Below are 18,415 nucleotides of genomic sequence, written 5' to 3' on the forward strand. Positions count from 1 at the left end.
ATGGGCACATGCGCGGGCACTGCTCCGGCAGCTGGTCCATTAACTTGCCACCCCTTCTGAAACACTGCTCCAATTCTTTGGTGCTGGATGCTTTGCGGCGCAAAAGGGCTTGCCTTTAAAAATTACCTAGTTAGAGCTTTATCAGAGGTTCTTCCACAATTTTTGCTGCTGCCAGTCAGTATTCCCCACTGCATGAGTCACAGTAAGTACCAAATAATTTAATACTATCATTGCAGGAATTAGTGTAGCTCTGACCAAAAGAATAAATAAAAAGGCCTATAAGGTGAGTAAGCTTAGTTATTTCTTTTCAGACAGGAGATTTTTCTCCCTAATCACGAAAGCAAAGCCTTGAGAGTCCTGAATCAGCCTCCTGAGGTATCTTTCTCAAATAAGTAAAAATCAGGCCAAGCCCAAACAGCTGCTTCAATATGTAGGATGCTGGTACTGCGATTTAAGTAAAGCCTGCTGTAAAAGGCTGAGGTTTTCTCTACTAGCTACATTATTGACATGCTTCATGCTAACCTTTCAGTAAACATATTGTTATAAAATCTCTGATTATCCCATCTCTGTTATATCTGTGAGGGTCTCTATTAACTCTGCAAAAGTAGGACGTCCTTCAGGTTTCTGAAAGGAAAAGCAGAGGATAAATTTATATTAGCAGATTGGTCAATTATAGTACCAGACTTCAGAAGATGGTTACAAGTATATATGAGCTACCACTTAAAAATTACATTTTATTTTATTAATACAGAAGAAAAGATCAAGTTTATCATTTGAGGGAAAAAAAACCCTGTTCTTCATGACACCAGCAGCATGAGCACAGCCACTTTTCCAAGCATTCCTAAAACTTCTTTATTTCAATTCAGGACCATAATTCCTATAGGATTTCTCCTCTACAATGGATCACTGGAAAGCCCTACCTCTCAGGAAACCATGATACTCAGGAATGTTTCTTGGTTTGTTGAAAAAGTATCTTCCCTGCTGTATCATTTGATGTACTGCAACTCAGTATGGAACAAACTGCTGGCTGATGGCAGACAGAAGAGAGAACTTACTCCCCATCCTCTCTGTGCTGGCTGGCACCCCAGTGGATGTTTGCAGTAAACAAGCAAGCTAGATGCCGTTTAGATTTCAGTCTCTTAAGCTTTTTTTTACTCAGGGTCTAAAAACTTCATGTAGAGTTAAAAGATGGGCAAGAAAGGAGAGGTAGGATAAAGGAGACAATGGTAGCAACAACGTTCCCCAGCTACTCTTGCTGTATGCCTGCCTATTTATATGAAAGTGTTGCACACAAAGCTCTTCTGAAAGTACTTTTTATCTAAGAATTAAAGATTCATTTCCTGTAGACACTAGAGAAGGAGGGACCTTAAGGGATTACTCAGATGGAGGAGCTGATTAAATCAATGTTTGAATACCAATATAGAAAGAAATAGGTGCAGGAGAAATGGAGAAAGACTATCAAGTACTAAATCAGAGTGGAGAGGGTGAAAGGGATGCAGTCTAGGAGCTTTTTAGTGATGTACAGAGGTAGTGATGTACACCTGAAAAATGGGGTTTAAAATCCACATTTAGTGGGCATACGCGCTTTGCATATGAATGTGTTAAGGTTATCATTCAGAGCAGAGCTAGAGAAAGCTAGGCATGATACAGAGGTGTGAAAAGGGTATTACATTTGACACAGTAGAGAAGCGAGACAATAGTGGCATATTCAAAACCAGGGATGGTCTATGCCTATTGTACTGATGATGTGCTTTATATTTATTAGCTGCAACAGTCAAGAGAAACAGAGGCTTGTAAACCTAGGTGTGATTTGTGAAAAGCATAGTGAGAGATACTGAGGATGCCACAGATGTGAAATAAGGATTTAATGCCTCAATTTTTTAAGGTTGCTTTTAGATCCACATTACGAATTAACAATAAAGTAATATCACAGGAAAAAAAGAGAAACAAACCTCATGCCAGCAGCTGTACATGACTTTGTACACAGTATGTGATGCCAAATATGGTCGATAAAGTCGGTTACCCTGAGAAATCTCACGGACAACTTCAGAATTTGACTTACTTTCAAAAGGCATTTTGCCTTCTGTGAAAACTTCCCACATCAGTACACCTAGAAGTGAACAAAAATATTTAGGACAAAACAAAAAACCCCAAACCCACAAGCTATTTAACAACATTCGAAGAACAAAAACCAACTCTTGACTTTTTGTGTATTGAAAAATGCGTGAAAATATGGGCAACCTGAGCTGAATGGAGACAACCAAAAACATTTTCAACTAATATAATTCTGCTCTCTTTTAAGTCAACTAACGTGGTGGTCCATGAAATTGAGACGAATATACATATGGCTAATGGGGACTTACCAAGAATGCACATTTCAGTCAAAATCTAATTTTTAGGCACAGAGCCTTTCTATTGAAAAACATACTTGTTCAATATAGGCAAGATTTGAAGAATGGGAAGGACTAAAGCTTAAGATAGGTAGCATGAGTGAAAAGTTACACTATCCTAAATCACATCATTAGTTTTAGGGAAGCATGGTATGTTGCATGTTCACCCAACCAACTCACCAAATGACCAGACATCTGATTTGCTGCTATATTTTTTGAAATGGAAGACTTCAGGAGATGACCATTTGATTGGAAACTTGGCACCTGAAGAGCTGATATATTCATCATCGATGACATACCTAAAGAATGACAGGAAACAGCATATATTTGAATGACAGTTCAAGAGCAAGCAGTTCTGGAGACATTTCCACAGATGGTTTATAATTCCATAAAAATACAGTGTCATTTTAGAAACAAGGAAATGGTATCACTAATTTAGTACAAATGCACACAGATACCCACACTGGAAGCTATGTACTTAAAGAGATTTCTGTTTAAATGAATGATTTGAATTGTTCATGAGAAGTATGTTGGAATAAAAGATTTTAATACCATCTGTAAGACTGACAAGATGGATGTTATTGTCATCGTCCAGGTATATATTGATAGGACACAACCCTTCACTGTGGGCAGGAAAACCAGCAGCAGTAATTATTGTCTCTTTTTAAAAGAGTCTACCTTTTCAACCACTTGTTGTACCCAAACGCTACTGGTAGAGAGCTGCAATTCCAAACTGCCCAACTTCACAGATGTAGTATCTGGCACATTGTTACAGAAGCAACGCAGAAAGCAATGTTCACCACATACAAGACAAGCTCTTGCAGTGCACTGGAAGAGTAATTTTCTTTGCCCAAGCTCATAGGAGCCAACCTCCCACATAAGATGAAATTATGTGCCCAATGCAAGCATTTATAGGCCAACATTTTAAAAGGCTGCTAGACTGACCCCTGCATACATACAAGCTCCGTGCACATTTTCCCAGTATTAATGTTCCTAAGCAGACGACAGATGCGCACTGCACAACATTTGTTCTCACAGAAGGCATAAAGCATTGGCACCTTTTAAAGGAGGTCACATTGAGAGAAATCATCTCTTTTTCTCCCTTTCTTATTTTGGTGCAGGCACAGAAAGGTGAGAGGTTATTGGATAAGGAACATACTAAATACCAGTAGAAAATAACCAGTAGTGGCAGTTGTGTGAGCTCTGAATAATCAGATTCTGTTCCTGTCACCTCTCCATGGTTTCCCAGGGAGAGTGAGTGCCTGTCCTAGAGCCACACCACTGGTGTCCACTTCTTGGCAACAGTGAGCCATTCAGGTCCATTATACTCAGACTGGACCCTGACAGCCCGTTGGTCTCTCACTGTGTTTTTGGGTGCATTTGGATGAGTCCAGACCCCTGACACTGACCTTACCCTTTTGAGGAGCAGTGCAACCAGTGGGCACTGCCATGGTATAGGACAGCCTTTTGAAAAACAAGTATTTAGTTAGGAACTGCTGGGGTGTTGTAATCCTTAGGTTAGAAAGAGGAGGCAAAACCAAAGGGAAAGGTGAGGAGCATGGCTGTGCTCGTCTGATGACTTGCAGCTGCAAGGTGAACGTCACCACCACCTCCTGCTCAGAGCCATGTGCTGCCTTTCAAGCTCATCTGCCTCCCAAGTGAGCCGATTCAGTCTACGAATCCAGCAGAAAAACCAGCCAGTAAAACACAGACGTGGAGAGCTTTGTATTGGGCTTGCAAGGGGAATGAAGGAAAGAGTGAGACAACCCCTTTGGGTAGCAGTCGGTCATTCGGTCACCTCAGCTGTAACATATAGCACACCCTCTGGGGGAGGCCTGTGAGGGCAGAGTTACCTTCCTCTGGCCCGTGCTTGCCGGAGCGCGTTGTGGTCTCTTTCCCCATCTTTGGCTAGTCCTCTCATTAAGCAGAAAAACCACTTCCCTGCTAGAGCAGCGCACGTCGCGCTTCCTGCCCGCCCTGCCAGCCCTCCCTGCCTCCCGCCTGGCCTACTCAGCCGCCGCCGCCTCTAAAGGTCAGCACCAGCGCCCAGATCTGTCCCCAGGGACTTTCTGGCCTCCCGCTCCTCAAACAAAGTTGGGGAACTTGTTTCTTCGAGCTTCTGGCAGCCCTGCGCACCCTGGGCATTTCTCTGTCCGTACACACCTCTGAAGTTTACCTGGTACTTTGTTCACCTGTCTGACACTCACCAATAGCAAGAGAAGGCCACGACATCCAGTTCATGGTACAACAGTTAAACAACGTTACAATTTTCATCAGAATTCAAAAATTGACCACAGTGGGATTCCCCAAACCAGTGAAGGAAGCGGTGAGGTTAACTCAAGGTCATGCTGCAGCTGACTGAGACTAGGGACTCACGAAACCTGCGCCAACGGCCTCGTACCTTGCCATGCCGAAGTCGGATACTTTAACGATGTGCTCCGCGTTGACTAAACAGTTTCTTGCAGCCTGGGGAAAATGTGAGAAACATACCCGACATCTGTGCTAAAGCATTTTAAGAAAATACAACAGCTGATTATTTTTGTTTCAGCTCATACCGTTTATATTCTAAAAGGAGATGAGTGTCGCCCTCAAAAATGTAAGAGAATTTCTGGCTCTGACTCTGTGAACATATTTCGCTACTGTGTAGTTACACAAACATAGCATATATCAGCTTAAATGCTTGTAGTATGAGTTGCAATATTTTTACATATTCCTGCAAGGTGAAAGAAATTTTAGGCTGCAGAAGTCTAGTTATCCAACCAGGTTATTTTCCTAACATTAGGAAAATGTCATTATGTAGCATTAGGACACTCAATGTGAATTTTTAAAAATGTTCTGTGACTTTTTCATTACAGAAATCAGGAACTCCTTGGAAATTTTCAAGATTTTACATTTCTTCAGGCAGCTAGGGAGGAGAGCAGGAAGATTTCTTCTCTGCATCCAAATGTGAGCATTGGAAAAAAAGCAGAGAGTAAAGAAACAAGCTCCTTTCCTATGATTCCCTGTCTATGAGGGATAGGGCAGAAAAGCCACCCAGATATCCCAGCATCAAGGTAAGGCAGTGGGGAGCAGAAAAAATGTAGATAGAAAAAAATTTTGTTAAAAAAAAAAATCCTAATTGTTGCTTACCTTTTGTATTGCTATGATTTTGGTTGTGTTGTGATCACTCCATAATACTCTCTTATTGGGATGTCCTAACACTAGCCTGCTCCATGCTAATATCCCAATTTTCTCTGACCTCTCAAGTGGTTTTTCCAGCTGGAAAAACTTCTCTCAAGTACTTTTTCCAGCTGTCCATGGACAAAAGAACAGATGAAAAGTTTTGGTTTACAGCCAGGAAAACACTGTTGGCTTATTAGATCCTCCAGGACTGAAGTCTTACAGGACACATCAGTGTCCCATAAAATGCAGTGGCATGTTCTATACTGCCAATTTTTGTCAAGAACCTCAGAAAACCTATTGTACTTACTAAATCACGGTGAATAAAGCTATTTCTTTCCAGGTATTCCATCCCTTCGCACACATCCTGGCACATGCTCAGCAGCACGTCTCTGCTGAGTTTCCCTCGCCTTTGCTGAAGGTAATTGAGCAGGCAGCCGTTTTCCATGAATTCAGTCACAACGTAGAGAGGTTTGTGATGTGTGCACACTCCGTAAAGCTGGACCAGCTTTGGGTGGGAGAGTTTCCTGTTTAAAATTGCATTTTAGACAGGCTAGCATTTGTCTTTGGTAGGTAACTAGACCTTTGATTCTCATGATGGTTTTGAAAAATACTTTCAGTACTCAATAAACAGTATTCAATTCATCTGGTCTCAGAGTTGTCCCACTATCTAGCACATTTCTGCCTGCAATTTCCTCCAAAAAGTTCACTCTTTGAATTCGTAATTGTTCATCAGTTACATAAACACACTAAATTCAAAGCTTGATTCAAATGATGTGAAATGGAAAGGTCTAGTTATGCCTGACTTTCAGGCAGAGCACATGACCCTGCAAGGGTTTTTGTCTTCTGGGCTGTGCCAAGACCTGCTCTGGATACTTCCCTAATGTGCAAAATTAGCAGAAATGGTAATATAGTTTCTCAAAAGCTTTAGTTAGGTATGAGCTCTGCCAGTGGTCCTAGAGGCACTGAACTACAGATGAAAGAATAGTTGTAGGAGTACATTTATTTATCAGCACATTTACTCCTCATGGAGCTCCACAGCACAAAGTAGTGCACGCTCTAAAGAAAGAGTCTGGCGATGAGCACAGCAAGCATCTGCATCAGTCCGATTCAGATCTTTCTATCAGCCTTTTTGTCCTGCACATCCACCATTCCCATCAAACTGGTCTGTTTTAAATGGAATTAGGCTATATTTATTTCTTGGTCATCTCAATATCAACTGCCAAGTGTAATACTTTTCGTACTTACATCATCACTTTGGCCTCCTCAATGAAATCATCTTCAGACATTGCACCTTCATTGATGGTTTTGATGGCAACCTTGATGGTTGCTTTCCATTTACCGAGCTGAACAACTCCAAACTGCCCACGACCAAGTTCTTTCATGAATGTCAGTTCAGATGGGTTTAATTCCCACTCCTCTATAAAAGCAACCCGATATGTTACAATAGTCAGGCCAGCTTTCCTAAACCGTGCTTCAGGAGACATGCCTTGCTATTTGCAGTTAATGCATGCATCGAAACAGCACGATTGTTCCTCAGCTATAGCATGAGTTTTAAATACCTGAAAATTTCCACATGCTCATATAAGTTTATATGTGAAAGTTATTTTACAGCTTGTAGAATGTGATTAGTGTTTAAATTGCTTAATGTAGGAAAGTCTGAGGCTTGAGGATAAGGTAAGTGTTTAGCTTTGATTGCATATGAGAACTTTTCTGTCATTATCATATGTGATGTTTTTAACTCTGAACCAGTTCCAGAGGGATAGCATAGCTACAGAAATAGTTACTGTCTGCCCCTATTGTAATAACCACAATAGTTCTACCCTTCAGAAATATTAAGCCTTGAGATTCATGGGAACATGAAAGATACTCAATTTTGGAGGTTCCTATTATAGGCCAGATGGTATGAAATTCCTGATCTATATACATAAACATGGCATTTATTGCTTGTTTTCTGTAATACTATGTAAGATTCCATTCTTATTTCTAAAACTTGCAGAACTGACAAAGAAAATCTTCCCCATAAATAATATTAATTTCTAAGCATTTAAATAAATCAAATAGACTTTGAAAAGCTAATAAATGTATATTTGAGTCTTAGGCCCACTTAGAGAAGTCCAGACAGCTCTGTGAAATGCACTGGTGGTTGTAACAGAAGCACAAGAGTCGCTGAACAGGACTTGAGTTAGGCATCTCGTTTGGTACTGACACCTTACCCGGAAAAGCGTGTCTGTTTCTGGTGAATATGCGGCTGTTTATGTGTTTCTTATTACCAGGAAATTTTATGGATACAACTTAATTATTAGCTGGGTGAATGCGATCTAAATTCTTGCCTAGGCAGATAACTAAATCTCCACCAAAAGAAGATAAAAAATTTACCATAACTCAATGCTGCTGTTGCTGATGAAGAACATCCAGCTGATCCAACTGGATGTCGGAGGCGAGTGATAAGACCTGTAGGGGACAAGGCAACAATATTCTGTTGACCACTTACTCCATTTTAAAGTATGCTGTATCATACCTCTTCTCAAACAAAAATATTTGGAATCTGATGTACATTTCTTATTTCTTGAGGTTACTTTTCCTTACAGCTTGTTCAGATAAAATGCTACAGTGAGAAGAAATGGAAGACTATTCAATAGGGCCCTGACTACAGAAGTATCCATACTTTCATACAACCAAAAGTGATACTCTGTTTGTACAATGTTAGTGATCTTAAATAAAGGAGTACTACAATACTATATCACCCACCTAAGTGGTCTCTTCCAGCATGATTTCTCAGGATTGTTTCCCATTGCAAGAAATGTTTTTGTGTTTGTCATTCATTTTCTTTGAATTCATGAGCCAACAGTACCAGTGAGTACATCCCTCATCAAGGACTCCCTGCGTTTGTTCATTCTTTGGTTACTTTCAGGTCCTTTTCTACTTCATTTGTTTCCTACAATCTTCCTCCCTGTCCCTTCCCATGTCTTCCTTCCTCACTAGTGTGAGGGATCTCTGTGTGTTTTCCCATCTCCACTCATTCAGGGTAAAAACATTTTATATTGTATTAAAATAATGGCCAGAACCAAGGTGAAGGGTATTTTTTAATGGTAAAAATTATAAAAGGCTGCCGTCAGTCAACAATTAGAAGTGGCTAATTCTGGTAGGCTGCAAACTAGTGTTAGAGAGTCCTTGTGCCCCCTAATTCTGCCTTTGATTGTTTGTGGGGTGGGGTTTTTTTTGCCAAAATCAGTAGAACGCTGCCTGCTGATGCACAGCATAGCTCCTGCTTTCATTAAATTGCATGCATGCAAGTCCTGTTGTAGACAAGGCAACAATTAAGACCAAATTTCATACAGGACCCATTCAGTCACATATGAACATGTAGATGAGTTTGACAGTTTCACTTCCTCCATGGTACATGCACACTACAGCTATGACTTTGACAGAAAGGATCATGGCATATTTGAATTCATTAGCAATAGAAAAACTTCTGTCTCTTTTTATAAGGAAAGTATTAGGGAAGAGTGATTTTCAGTCTCTCAAAGTCCTGAGGAGCTTCAAATCATCAGCTGTAAAACCTTATCAGCTTGTATGCATTACCTGCAGCATTGTGTTGATGATACTCGATGAGTTCAGGAACAGATGAAAAGAGATAGTTCTCTGCTACATAATATTGTCCCGAGTGATTTTTCTTAATTTGATAATGTCGAATATCTCCACTATGACTTCTGAAATCAACAAAGGATTATAGTTTTAGTAAAAGTAATTTATACTATAAATCTGATTAAGTTTCACTTTGAAAGAAAGCACAGAAAAATCTGAAAATTCAGGATACAATTCTCAACTTAAAATGGCTGTGTGTAGCTGGGATACTGTTTCAGGGAAAAAAAAAAAAAGAGACTCCTTGAATGGATCTTTCTTCCAGCTTTGGGAGATATTGCACAATAGTTTTTATTGCACAACTATTTACTCCTGTATCATTGCATCCATAAGAAATAGCCATAGTGTTTAACAGATATTCCTCCTAATTCATCACTTATTTGAATCTAAGCTTTTAAAATTAAAACGCTCTTCATTACCTGAGTTTCCCCCCAAAAGTTAAAAACATATTCACATACAGTGTGAGATTAAATTCTCTGTTCTGCTTCTCCAAAGCCTCGTCATTGGAGCTTTTGTTTTTTGATACATTTGCTTTTCTGTATTTCTCCACATTATCTGTCTTGCTTTCTGTATATTTTGCTGCCCATCTACCCCTGCTTTCTGTGAGACTCAAAATGAAGAAGTTAAGTTTGCATTTCAGGCTGGGGGTGGCTGCTGAAGGTTGGTACCCTACCGCAGTCGTGGGCCTGTGCCCCACACAGGAGTGGTGGGGAGGGCTTGCCCACCTTTCTGAGGAGGGGAGGGAGGGAGGAAGAGGGTGGTGGTAGCAGTGATGCTTTTGCCTTGCTTCTCTCACCTCTGGCTTGCTCTAAGAAGGCAAGAAGGAAAGCAGATGCTGCTGATGCAGGAGGATGTAGGAGGGCTGAAGGAGGGGGATATAAGGCAGCTTGGGATGGCATAAGTCAGTGCTGTAGGTGATTGCTACTGGTGTGGGGGAAAAGCGAGTCCTGTGGCAGTCCGCCGGCAAAAGAAGTAAGACTGCACAGTGAGGAGGTGAGGTGATTTTAGGAGAAAAACAGGAGACATTTGGGGACAGCAGAGTCTGGGATTAATTTACAGTGCGCAGAGCCTGCAGAGAAGGGAAGCAGTTTGGTGCGGTGGCCAAAGGCTGTGGCAGCGTGGTGTGGCAGCCATGGCACTTCACGTAGAAAGAGAGACAAGAAGATGCGAATGTAAGGTCTTATCGCCTGCATTATGTGGATGGGATGCATGGCTTTCACAGCAGATTATTTGAGGAGGATTTCAATGAGTGCAGTTAATCTTGTCTTGGCAGGACATTTGCACCCTGGCTCCCAGCTCCACTGCCCACTGTCATCTTTTTGGCACACATTGTAATTAACTCTGCATGAACAGCACTGCAGTGGTGCCCTGCTCTTGTGCACTGCATGTCCAACCTACCCACTTATCCTGAAGAGCCTGCAGGAAGTTTTTCCATCACCTCTTGATACAAACCCTAACCATTCAGAGCAACTCACCCTTTAGCCCGCGAATACATGGACAGCGTAAGAAGTCCCTGTTGGCTTGAATCTCTGACAACAAATGAGCCTTCTTTGGACTGAAAAGAAATCCAAGTAGAGTTATTTTCTGCTTTTGAGCTTGCATAATCCTCCATCAAGATAGGACTCGCAGCTGATTACCAAGTTCTGTGGGATACCTATGACTATTTGGGAGGGGGATAAAGCAGTGGAGAATGGGAATTGATAGCCAGGTACATAGCAGAGCAAAATTACCCAAGGGAAAATACTAAGTGCCAGGCAGTTTCTTGGAGACAAATAATTTAGGTGCATTATAGTCTTCAGTGTGAAGTAGTGAAAATGCTTTGATTTATTAAAAAATCAAATTGTACAAATCACTAGAAAAAAATACTATAAAACAGTTCTATCTGAGATGTTCTTCTCTGGTCTGTCTTGTCCAAACCTTGTGTTAGTCCTTGAACAAAGACGTAATAAGTTAACTGAGTTAGGCACTTTGGTAAACTGATAGGGAGTAGAACGCAGTACAGATTGTTTGCTCTATACATAAGAAAGATGCAGGGGTTTTGTTAAGCTCTTCTAACCTCACTAATTTACTCGCTACATGGATTTCAGTCTTCAATATTTCATATAAATGATGAGCACAGTAAACTGCATGTAATTTGATTTATCTAGTATGGAAAATCTACCTAGAATTTGCTAGGGCTACAACTTAAAACTCTGTGAAGTCTGGATAGTCTGCACTGTACGCTTACCCCAGAAAGCCTTTTTATTTTAAAGTACTTTCTCTCTTACTGTGTACCAAACAGATTTGGATTTGACTATGGTAACACTCTTGATGTGTCTACTGATAGACCTTGCTAGATATCGTTAGCTCTCTATATAAACTCAGTTACCTTCTGGCGCAAGAGAAGTTCTGCCTGGCTTCTATTTATGTTTTTGCAGTACCACCTGCAACAAGGAGAAAACATATCCTTTAATTTCAGCCAGTAAAAATTGTTTGGTCTGTTTCACAAAAGTAATCCATCTTAATAGTTGCACTATTCCCAGTCCAAAAACCTGAATAGAACTATCGTTGTATATAAAAGTCTCTTAATTTGGAGCGACTTTATTAGACCACTGTAAACGTGACAACTTTTTTCCCCATTCACTGTGATTAAATATGAGTTCAAACAAAAGAAAGACCAGGAAACAGTTACGTCAAACTGTGATGAAATTTACAGTCCCGGATGCTGTGTCAAGCCTCTCTTCTCTAGAATTTTGCAGAATTTTACTCTTCTCTCCAGTAAACTAGGTTGAAGTAATTGGAATTAGCATCTATTCAATTAATTACATGTTCACAACAGGAAAAGATCAGAATATAAAAACATTATGTAGTAAGCCTACAGAAATAGGAAACATCTGGATTCTGACAGTATGATTTATGAAAATGAATGTTGCTGAAGTGTTCAGTGTTTGTAACTTCACATTACACTCTCTGAGCAAATATTTCCAAATCAAAATGGTTAATTCATTCTAAGACTAATGTTTTGTAACAAAAAAAGAGCTTTCAATAAACCCCTGTTCATGTCTAATAAAGATTGAAGGATCAAGCACTGAAATGTGTTGCTGCAATCCATTTTTTTAAAAAGAAAGCGCAATTATAATTTTCAAGGGTACTTACTCATATGTTTCTAAATTACTTTTCTTGTTCTCAGTAACATAGTTGCTGGGAATTAGACCTTCATTCCTGAAACAACATATTGGGGATAATGTTATAGTATGGTATAAAATATTAATGGGATTCAGATATACCTCTTCCTTTTGTTGAATTACAAAGGTTCCTTATGCTATTGGCTATGTCATTAGATACTGAATCCCAATGTGGGAATTGAAGAGAAGTCTGAGCTCTTTCATGCCAGGCACAATCTTTCTGTCCCACAACTGTGGATGGCTACTGAAATGAACAAGTCAGCTGGGATAGGTATTTATGGAGTGCTGAGAGCAGCATGTTAATGACAATTCTCAAGTCAAATCAAAAGAAAATTTAGAAAAAAAATATATTTCTTCCAATTCAGAAGCCAGCCTCTTCATTTCTGGCCTATACAAAGCTTTTATATGAAGAAGTATAAAGTGTGTGCTTGCATGTATATACAAAATAATAATCAGTGTACTCTCGCTGCAAATATGAGTTAAGAAAAAGCATTTTAAAGTATTTAAAGGTGAAATCTGAATGAAAAGGAGACAGTTATTACATAACATATAACCGTTCCCAACATCAGAGTACAGGATACACTGAAGAAAATGCAAAGAAGAAAAGGGAATTACATGAAACAAACATAAACATGGAAAGGATCCTAACTGAAGTTGTCTAGCTCTCTAAAGCATCCAGGAATTTTGGATCAGGTATTTTGTTTCAGGCACATGTCTTAATAATCTCTGTGGTCTTTATGAAGTGTTTGCACATATACACTGCATTGAAAAGCACTTGAAATATGGAAAGCTGGATTTGCACATGGCTCAGAGCCCAGTAACTCACATGGTCCTCAAATGCCCTTATGTTGCTCAGGAGATTACTGAGTCTAGGACTTAACTCTGAATTCCAAACAGATTCTAGATTCCCCACCCATTTCTGGGGTGCCAAACACTGCTGAAAGCCTGCCCAGTCAGCACATGTGCCTCATGAACACTTTCAAACCCGCCCCTAAAATGTTGCATGTGTCTCGTTCTCTTTGCCTGCTTTCGCAGGGGTTGTTTTAGGCTTTTTTTTTTCTGCGTAGGGAGATTGAAAGTGATGCCCACTCTCTTACCCATGTTGGTCTCTTGCCTTCCACCAGTGGGGATCATACTGTTCAAGGATAATGTATTCTTCTGACTTCTTGAGTGGTAAATCTGAGGGTCCTCTGGCAAAAAAGTCATAGAGTGCAATAACTCTGGGTTTTTTTGTGTAGTCTTCCAAGACGCCGGCAGGTAGAGGAGGTAACGGCTTGTTCTTTAACTGCAATTGCCTCTTACGCTAGTGAAAAACAAGTATCTTTCATAATTAGTCTTTTCTCCCTACTATTGCTTGCTTAATTCCCCCACTATTAAACCATGTCAGTAACTAAAAGGAACTCATTGTGGTCATTACTTCCCCTTGTAAAGCACTAACACCTCATCACTTGTAAAATAGCAAGACTTACATTTGAGCAGTTTGATGTAGAAACCAAAATTATAATGGAAAGTACGGTGAAAAATAAACAAGCCATCTACCTAATCTACATGGTACGAGTGCTGGGACAACTCCTCAGCTGGTGTAAAAGCAGAGCAGCATTGAAATCAGTGGAGTTACAATGTCTAGAAATTCGGCCATTTAACCAGAGAATTAACATGGAGGGTGCTGCAGATTTTCTTAGCAAATCGGCAGGAACATAATAATTTTCTTTTGCATCAGGTTAGGTTCTAGCTTTGCACTTAGTTATGCTTTGAAAACTCAGATTAATTCAACTTAGATATAGTAAAACTGAGATGGACATTTCACATGCTGGCTGAGCAAGGTGACCTTGCATCTGCCCAACAGGGCAGTCCCACCCTTCCCATCTCCATCACCCAAATCCAAAAGTGGGAGAAGGAACAACCTTGTCCATGACAGCGAGCCTGGGAAAACTCACTGTGACCCTGTATTTACATCACTATGAATCTTTGGATGCCTCTACTCTGTAGTTTTTATGCAATGAAGAGCCTTCCATGCTCAAGAGCTAGTTACTCTTCTGCTCGTTCTGGTACTGAGCCACTGTATGGCACATCACCCCAATTCTCTCTTTTCACCTGCCAAAACATTACTTACCCTGCACTTCCAAGTGGATGCATAGGAAACACCTAATTGTGAGGCCGAGTACTGGGTCATGAGGCCAGTATCAGGGTCCAGGTTCATTTTTGTTCTCATTGCTCTGATTTTGAAAAACATGAAGTATTTGTGTGAATACATACCTACAAATATTCACATAAGAACATTCATGGATATATATGCCTGCCTTCATTAGGGTTATGCAGGTTAGAGTGTCTTGAAACTTCTGTATAATTAGCAGTTCTACTGAAAACAGAGATTTTAGGATGTCCATTATGTGTAGATATTTTGATCATCTTAATTGCTGAAAAGCTTAAGAATTTCACATACCTTTTTTGCACTGCGCAGCAGCAGCAGCAGCAGCAGAAAACAGACTGGATGGTGTGATCTGTGAACAAGAACATTTTCCATATTTGCAGTGTTCCTGTTTGTTCATTCACAAAACTTACAGAACTAAGGACTACTGTATGTGCTTAGCCCCATTATTAGCTCTGTGAGATATCTAGCAAATCATTAAGGCTGAATTTGCAGCCACCAAAGACAGCAGAGCTTTCCTACCACCCTACCTATTTGTTCTCACTGTCTCCTTTACAATGTCTTAGCAATTATGAGGCATGTGATGAGTTAAATCAGCTCGCTCAATCAGCAAAAATAAAGAAAGAGATCTTGTCAGCCAGATCAGTACCAATCTGACTGATCACACCACTCTGTACAAGCTCTAACCAGTGCAATGAAGGGGATGAGAACATCATCAGGGACAGGAGGTGGAGAACTGTACCCTTCAGCACTGACATATTTTTTAGATCATTCAAGGTAAATATAAAACCACACTTGCATGACAAGCTTTTTCTTATTGTGAGGTTTATTAAAGGCAACACACTACATTCAGTTCTTTGAATTAATACTGATTTTCCAGTTTTTCTTGCAGCCATTAATATAATATACGCATTAGCCCAGGTTTAAAGTGCTAACAAAAGATGTACTTTACACTTACGTGCCAAGTGGTTGATAATCCTGAGAAAAATACATTGGACACATCATCACATACATCATACATTTAGAGAGAAATCAATCCAATATATCTTGCATGAGCAGCAGAGAGGATGTGGTATTAAATAGGTTGGAAGGCATTAAGATTTGAGCAAGGTAAATAAATGGTTGACATCCGCCCTGGTCCGCTTCTACTCGGGCCGAGACCTACTTTCTCCAATTTGTGCTCCCACGGCAGTTTGAGCCAAGCTGTGGCAGCTACGGTCCCGTCCGCTTTCCCTCTGCACTGTTGTTCATCTCATCTCCAACTGAGCGAGACAGGATGCTAAACCGGCAGGGAATCGCACTCTGCTGGGTCGTCTCCCTGAACCGTCTCACCATCAAGCATCACTGGTGAGCAGGTGGGAGGGCAGCAGCACCAGCGTGACGGGCTCAGGCTCTCGGGTGCGAAGTACAGTCTCTTAGGAAGCATGAGAGACAGGCGTGTAAAGGCAAGGCTCCCCTCACGTTCAGCTGCACTGACAGAAAATAAACTTTATATCCCACTCCACTGTATCCTATTTTTCTCTGCCACAGAGGTCATAGTATGAAAAGAGGCCTTAGGAACTTATTTGAAATAGGCTTCCTGAGGTCTCGGTATTTTACGGCTTTATATTTCACATGGTATTTCTTTCTACAGTCCCACCAGTCCCTTCCACTTCATTTGTTTTTCCCTCATGGAATTCTGGCTTGTTGATCCTAATGACTTAATCCAGCCTGGAATAAATAGGATGTCCCTTCTGCTGTCCTGTGAAACTTTTTGCCAATGCCCGTTACCAACATTTCAGCCAAGTGTGCTGAGAGTATGCATCCTAGCTCTCAAAACATTAAGCAACCTTACTACACAATGAAAATGTAATTATTTTCTCTATGAAGGCACATAATTTAGCAAATCTTGCACTAATAGAAGCAGAGAGAATGACAGAATGATAAGACCAAAAGTAGCGGTTAGTAGGAAGAGACCTGTCTCAGAAGTGTTTTGGTTAGACTATTTATCTTGAAAGTCATGAGGCAATTTCCCTTAGACTGTTGCATCCTGTGAAGAACCTATCATGTGGGAAGCTGGCGAGCCTACATTAATCAGAAGTCTCTATCAACTGTTTGATAAAAGTTTCCACTGACAGCTATGCAAAATGCAGCAATTACAAATACACAAGCCAGCTGACACAGACAACTTTCCTTAAAGAAACCAGGCTGAAAAGATATGGGCAATGCAACTTATTTGCTGCATAATTTTCCAGTGTACATTGACTTGTCCCTCAGCTGTTTAAAACTGTGTTTCATAAACGGTGAACACCATGGATGAAAAAATTCTTGGGTTTCTTTTACTTCAGCCAGTGCCATGAAGTTTAATCAATGTTTATAAAGTATTTAGTGATGCGCAAAAGGGAATATGACATTTGAAAGTTGGTCTGTTTCTTCTGATTAAACCATACAGTCTAATTAAATATATTATTCCTCATCAGATAATTTAGTCTCCTTATAGAACACTTACCAGAAATATTTAGAAGCAGCACTGCAGCGCTTCAATGTAACGCTAGAATGATCTTCTAATATGATTTTAAAGATTTGGCTGTTACCACAAAAGCGAAGGGTTCAGGCTCATGTTGTGGACATGTAATTCTGTCTTGCTTTTCTTTTTGAGCCCAGTGATTTGAACAAATTTATAGTGTAAGCTCAGGAATCCTTTTTGCCTTCAGTGAATTTCAGACTTGCTCTGTTGATAGATGCCTTTTGTGCTTGACACACATCCCCCCTTTACTGTGCTGAAAGCACTTAGCAATAAATGAATGTATGTGATGTTTTTAAAAATATCCCAAGTATATACAATATTAAATATTTACTTCCTTGTCCTGTCCGTAAAACCACAGAAAAGGTATAGGTTAAAGCTGTAATTATGATGCTTCCTGGGACATGTGCTTCATCTGGTGAGTGGTTTTTCCAAGGGTAGAGCGTCTAACCCATTAAAGATCACAAAACATGACCAAGTTCTGCAGTCTAAAAGTTAAGGCTCAGATTAGAGTAAGACCATGGGCCAGATAAGCCTGTGCTGTGCTGAACTGAACTGCTGGGTCCAGAGGAGCAGCACAAACTTTGCACAGTTCTGCCAAATTTGCTTTGCCTCATTCTCCTTATTGGAGTATTTTAAGTGTCAAACCAAGCCTATCAATCCAGCAGGTATTTACCATCCTAAAGAGCAGCATTTCCTGCTCTTTGAAAACAAACCAATCTTTACACATCTGTTTGTCAGCAACCTCGCCGCTTCTGAAATTCTTTTGTCCATGCATTATTCCTAGAGCACTTGTGGAATGAATTCAGTAGAAATTAATACAAGCGTAAACTAATGCAGTGCAAACTGGTAATTTCTGTTCAGAAATTTGTCAAGTCTGTCAGGAAACATTACCGAGGAACATAGACAGAGAAAGGCCTTCAGTTTTGCAGAGCTAAGTCCTGCTTTAGCTAAATTGAATTAAGTCAGGAAGTTTTGACCTGATGGATTGGAATTTCAGCATCTCAGGCAAAGACCTATGTATTGATCTGTGCATTTTACATTCTCTCTAGTCTGGTAAGCTTCTTGCACAACACTTTTTCCTCACCTTGATTAAATTTTTTTTTTTTTTTTGAGTTCCTAACTCACTACAGAAAGACCCAAAGCTGCTCTGTGATGCTGTTTTAGAAAGACTTGGCCAACACTGCAAATTGTGAAAGCTTTGATACACTGAATGAATAATTTGATTAAACTGGCTCGCATCTCCACCTTCTGCTAGAGGGCAAGGACGATGTTTACACCGAGAGCTGTGCCACGGCAATGCTCACTGCAGTGCTACAGGAAGCCGGCATTTCCTGCCTGAAGCTTCTCACAGCTACACACACCATCCTGAGACTCGGGCTCTTCCTTCCTTTCTTTTTTTCTT

At 40.3% G+C, this 18,415-nt stretch overlaps 1 protein-coding gene across 1 annotated transcript; it reads right to left on the reverse strand.

Moving 5' to 3' along the window:
• Positions 1-545: 545 nt before the first annotated feature.
• TXK (TXK tyrosine kinase) lies at positions 546-14,875 on the reverse strand. The gene is made up of 14 exons (XM_010574497.1): positions 14,802-14,875; positions 14,472-14,574; positions 13,456-13,661; positions 12,330-12,395; positions 11,563-11,617; positions 10,670-10,749; positions 9,135-9,262; positions 7,929-8,003; positions 6,798-6,969; positions 5,860-6,076; positions 4,792-4,856; positions 2,571-2,689; positions 1,953-2,110; positions 546-624 (listed from the first exon to the last, which is right to left on the reverse strand). Exons 1-14 carry the CDS (start codon positions 14,873-14,875, stop codon positions 556-558), a joined length of 1,587 nt encoding a protein of 528 aa, XP_010572799.1. The 3' UTR covers positions 546-555.
• Between the last annotated feature and the right edge of the window lie 3,540 nt (positions 14,876-18,415).

Source organism: Haliaeetus leucocephalus, unplaced genomic scaffold (genome assembly GCF_000737465.1).
Source record: "Haliaeetus leucocephalus isolate CR32 unplaced genomic scaffold, Haliaeetus_leucocephalus-4.0 Scaffold439, whole genome shotgun sequence".
Taxonomy (NCBI): domain Eukaryota; kingdom Metazoa; phylum Chordata; class Aves; order Accipitriformes; family Accipitridae; genus Haliaeetus; species Haliaeetus leucocephalus.

What these genes read in the sequence shown, in the direction of transcription:
- TXK (XM_010574497.1), bottom strand. Translation starts at nt 14,875, where the DNA reads ATGTTCTTGTTCACAGATCACACCATCCAGTCTGTTTTCTGCTGCTGC. An exon ending in AAGGCAAGAGACCAACATGG is followed by an intron (nt 12,396 to 13,455) that starts GTAAGAGAGTGG and finishes ATGTTGTTTCAG; the next exon opens with GAATGAAGGTCTAATTCCCA. An exon ending in GCTTTATTCACCGTGATTTA is followed by an intron (nt 4,857 to 5,859) that starts GTAAGTACAATA and finishes CATTTTCCCCAG; the next exon opens with GCTGCAAGAAACTGTTTAGT.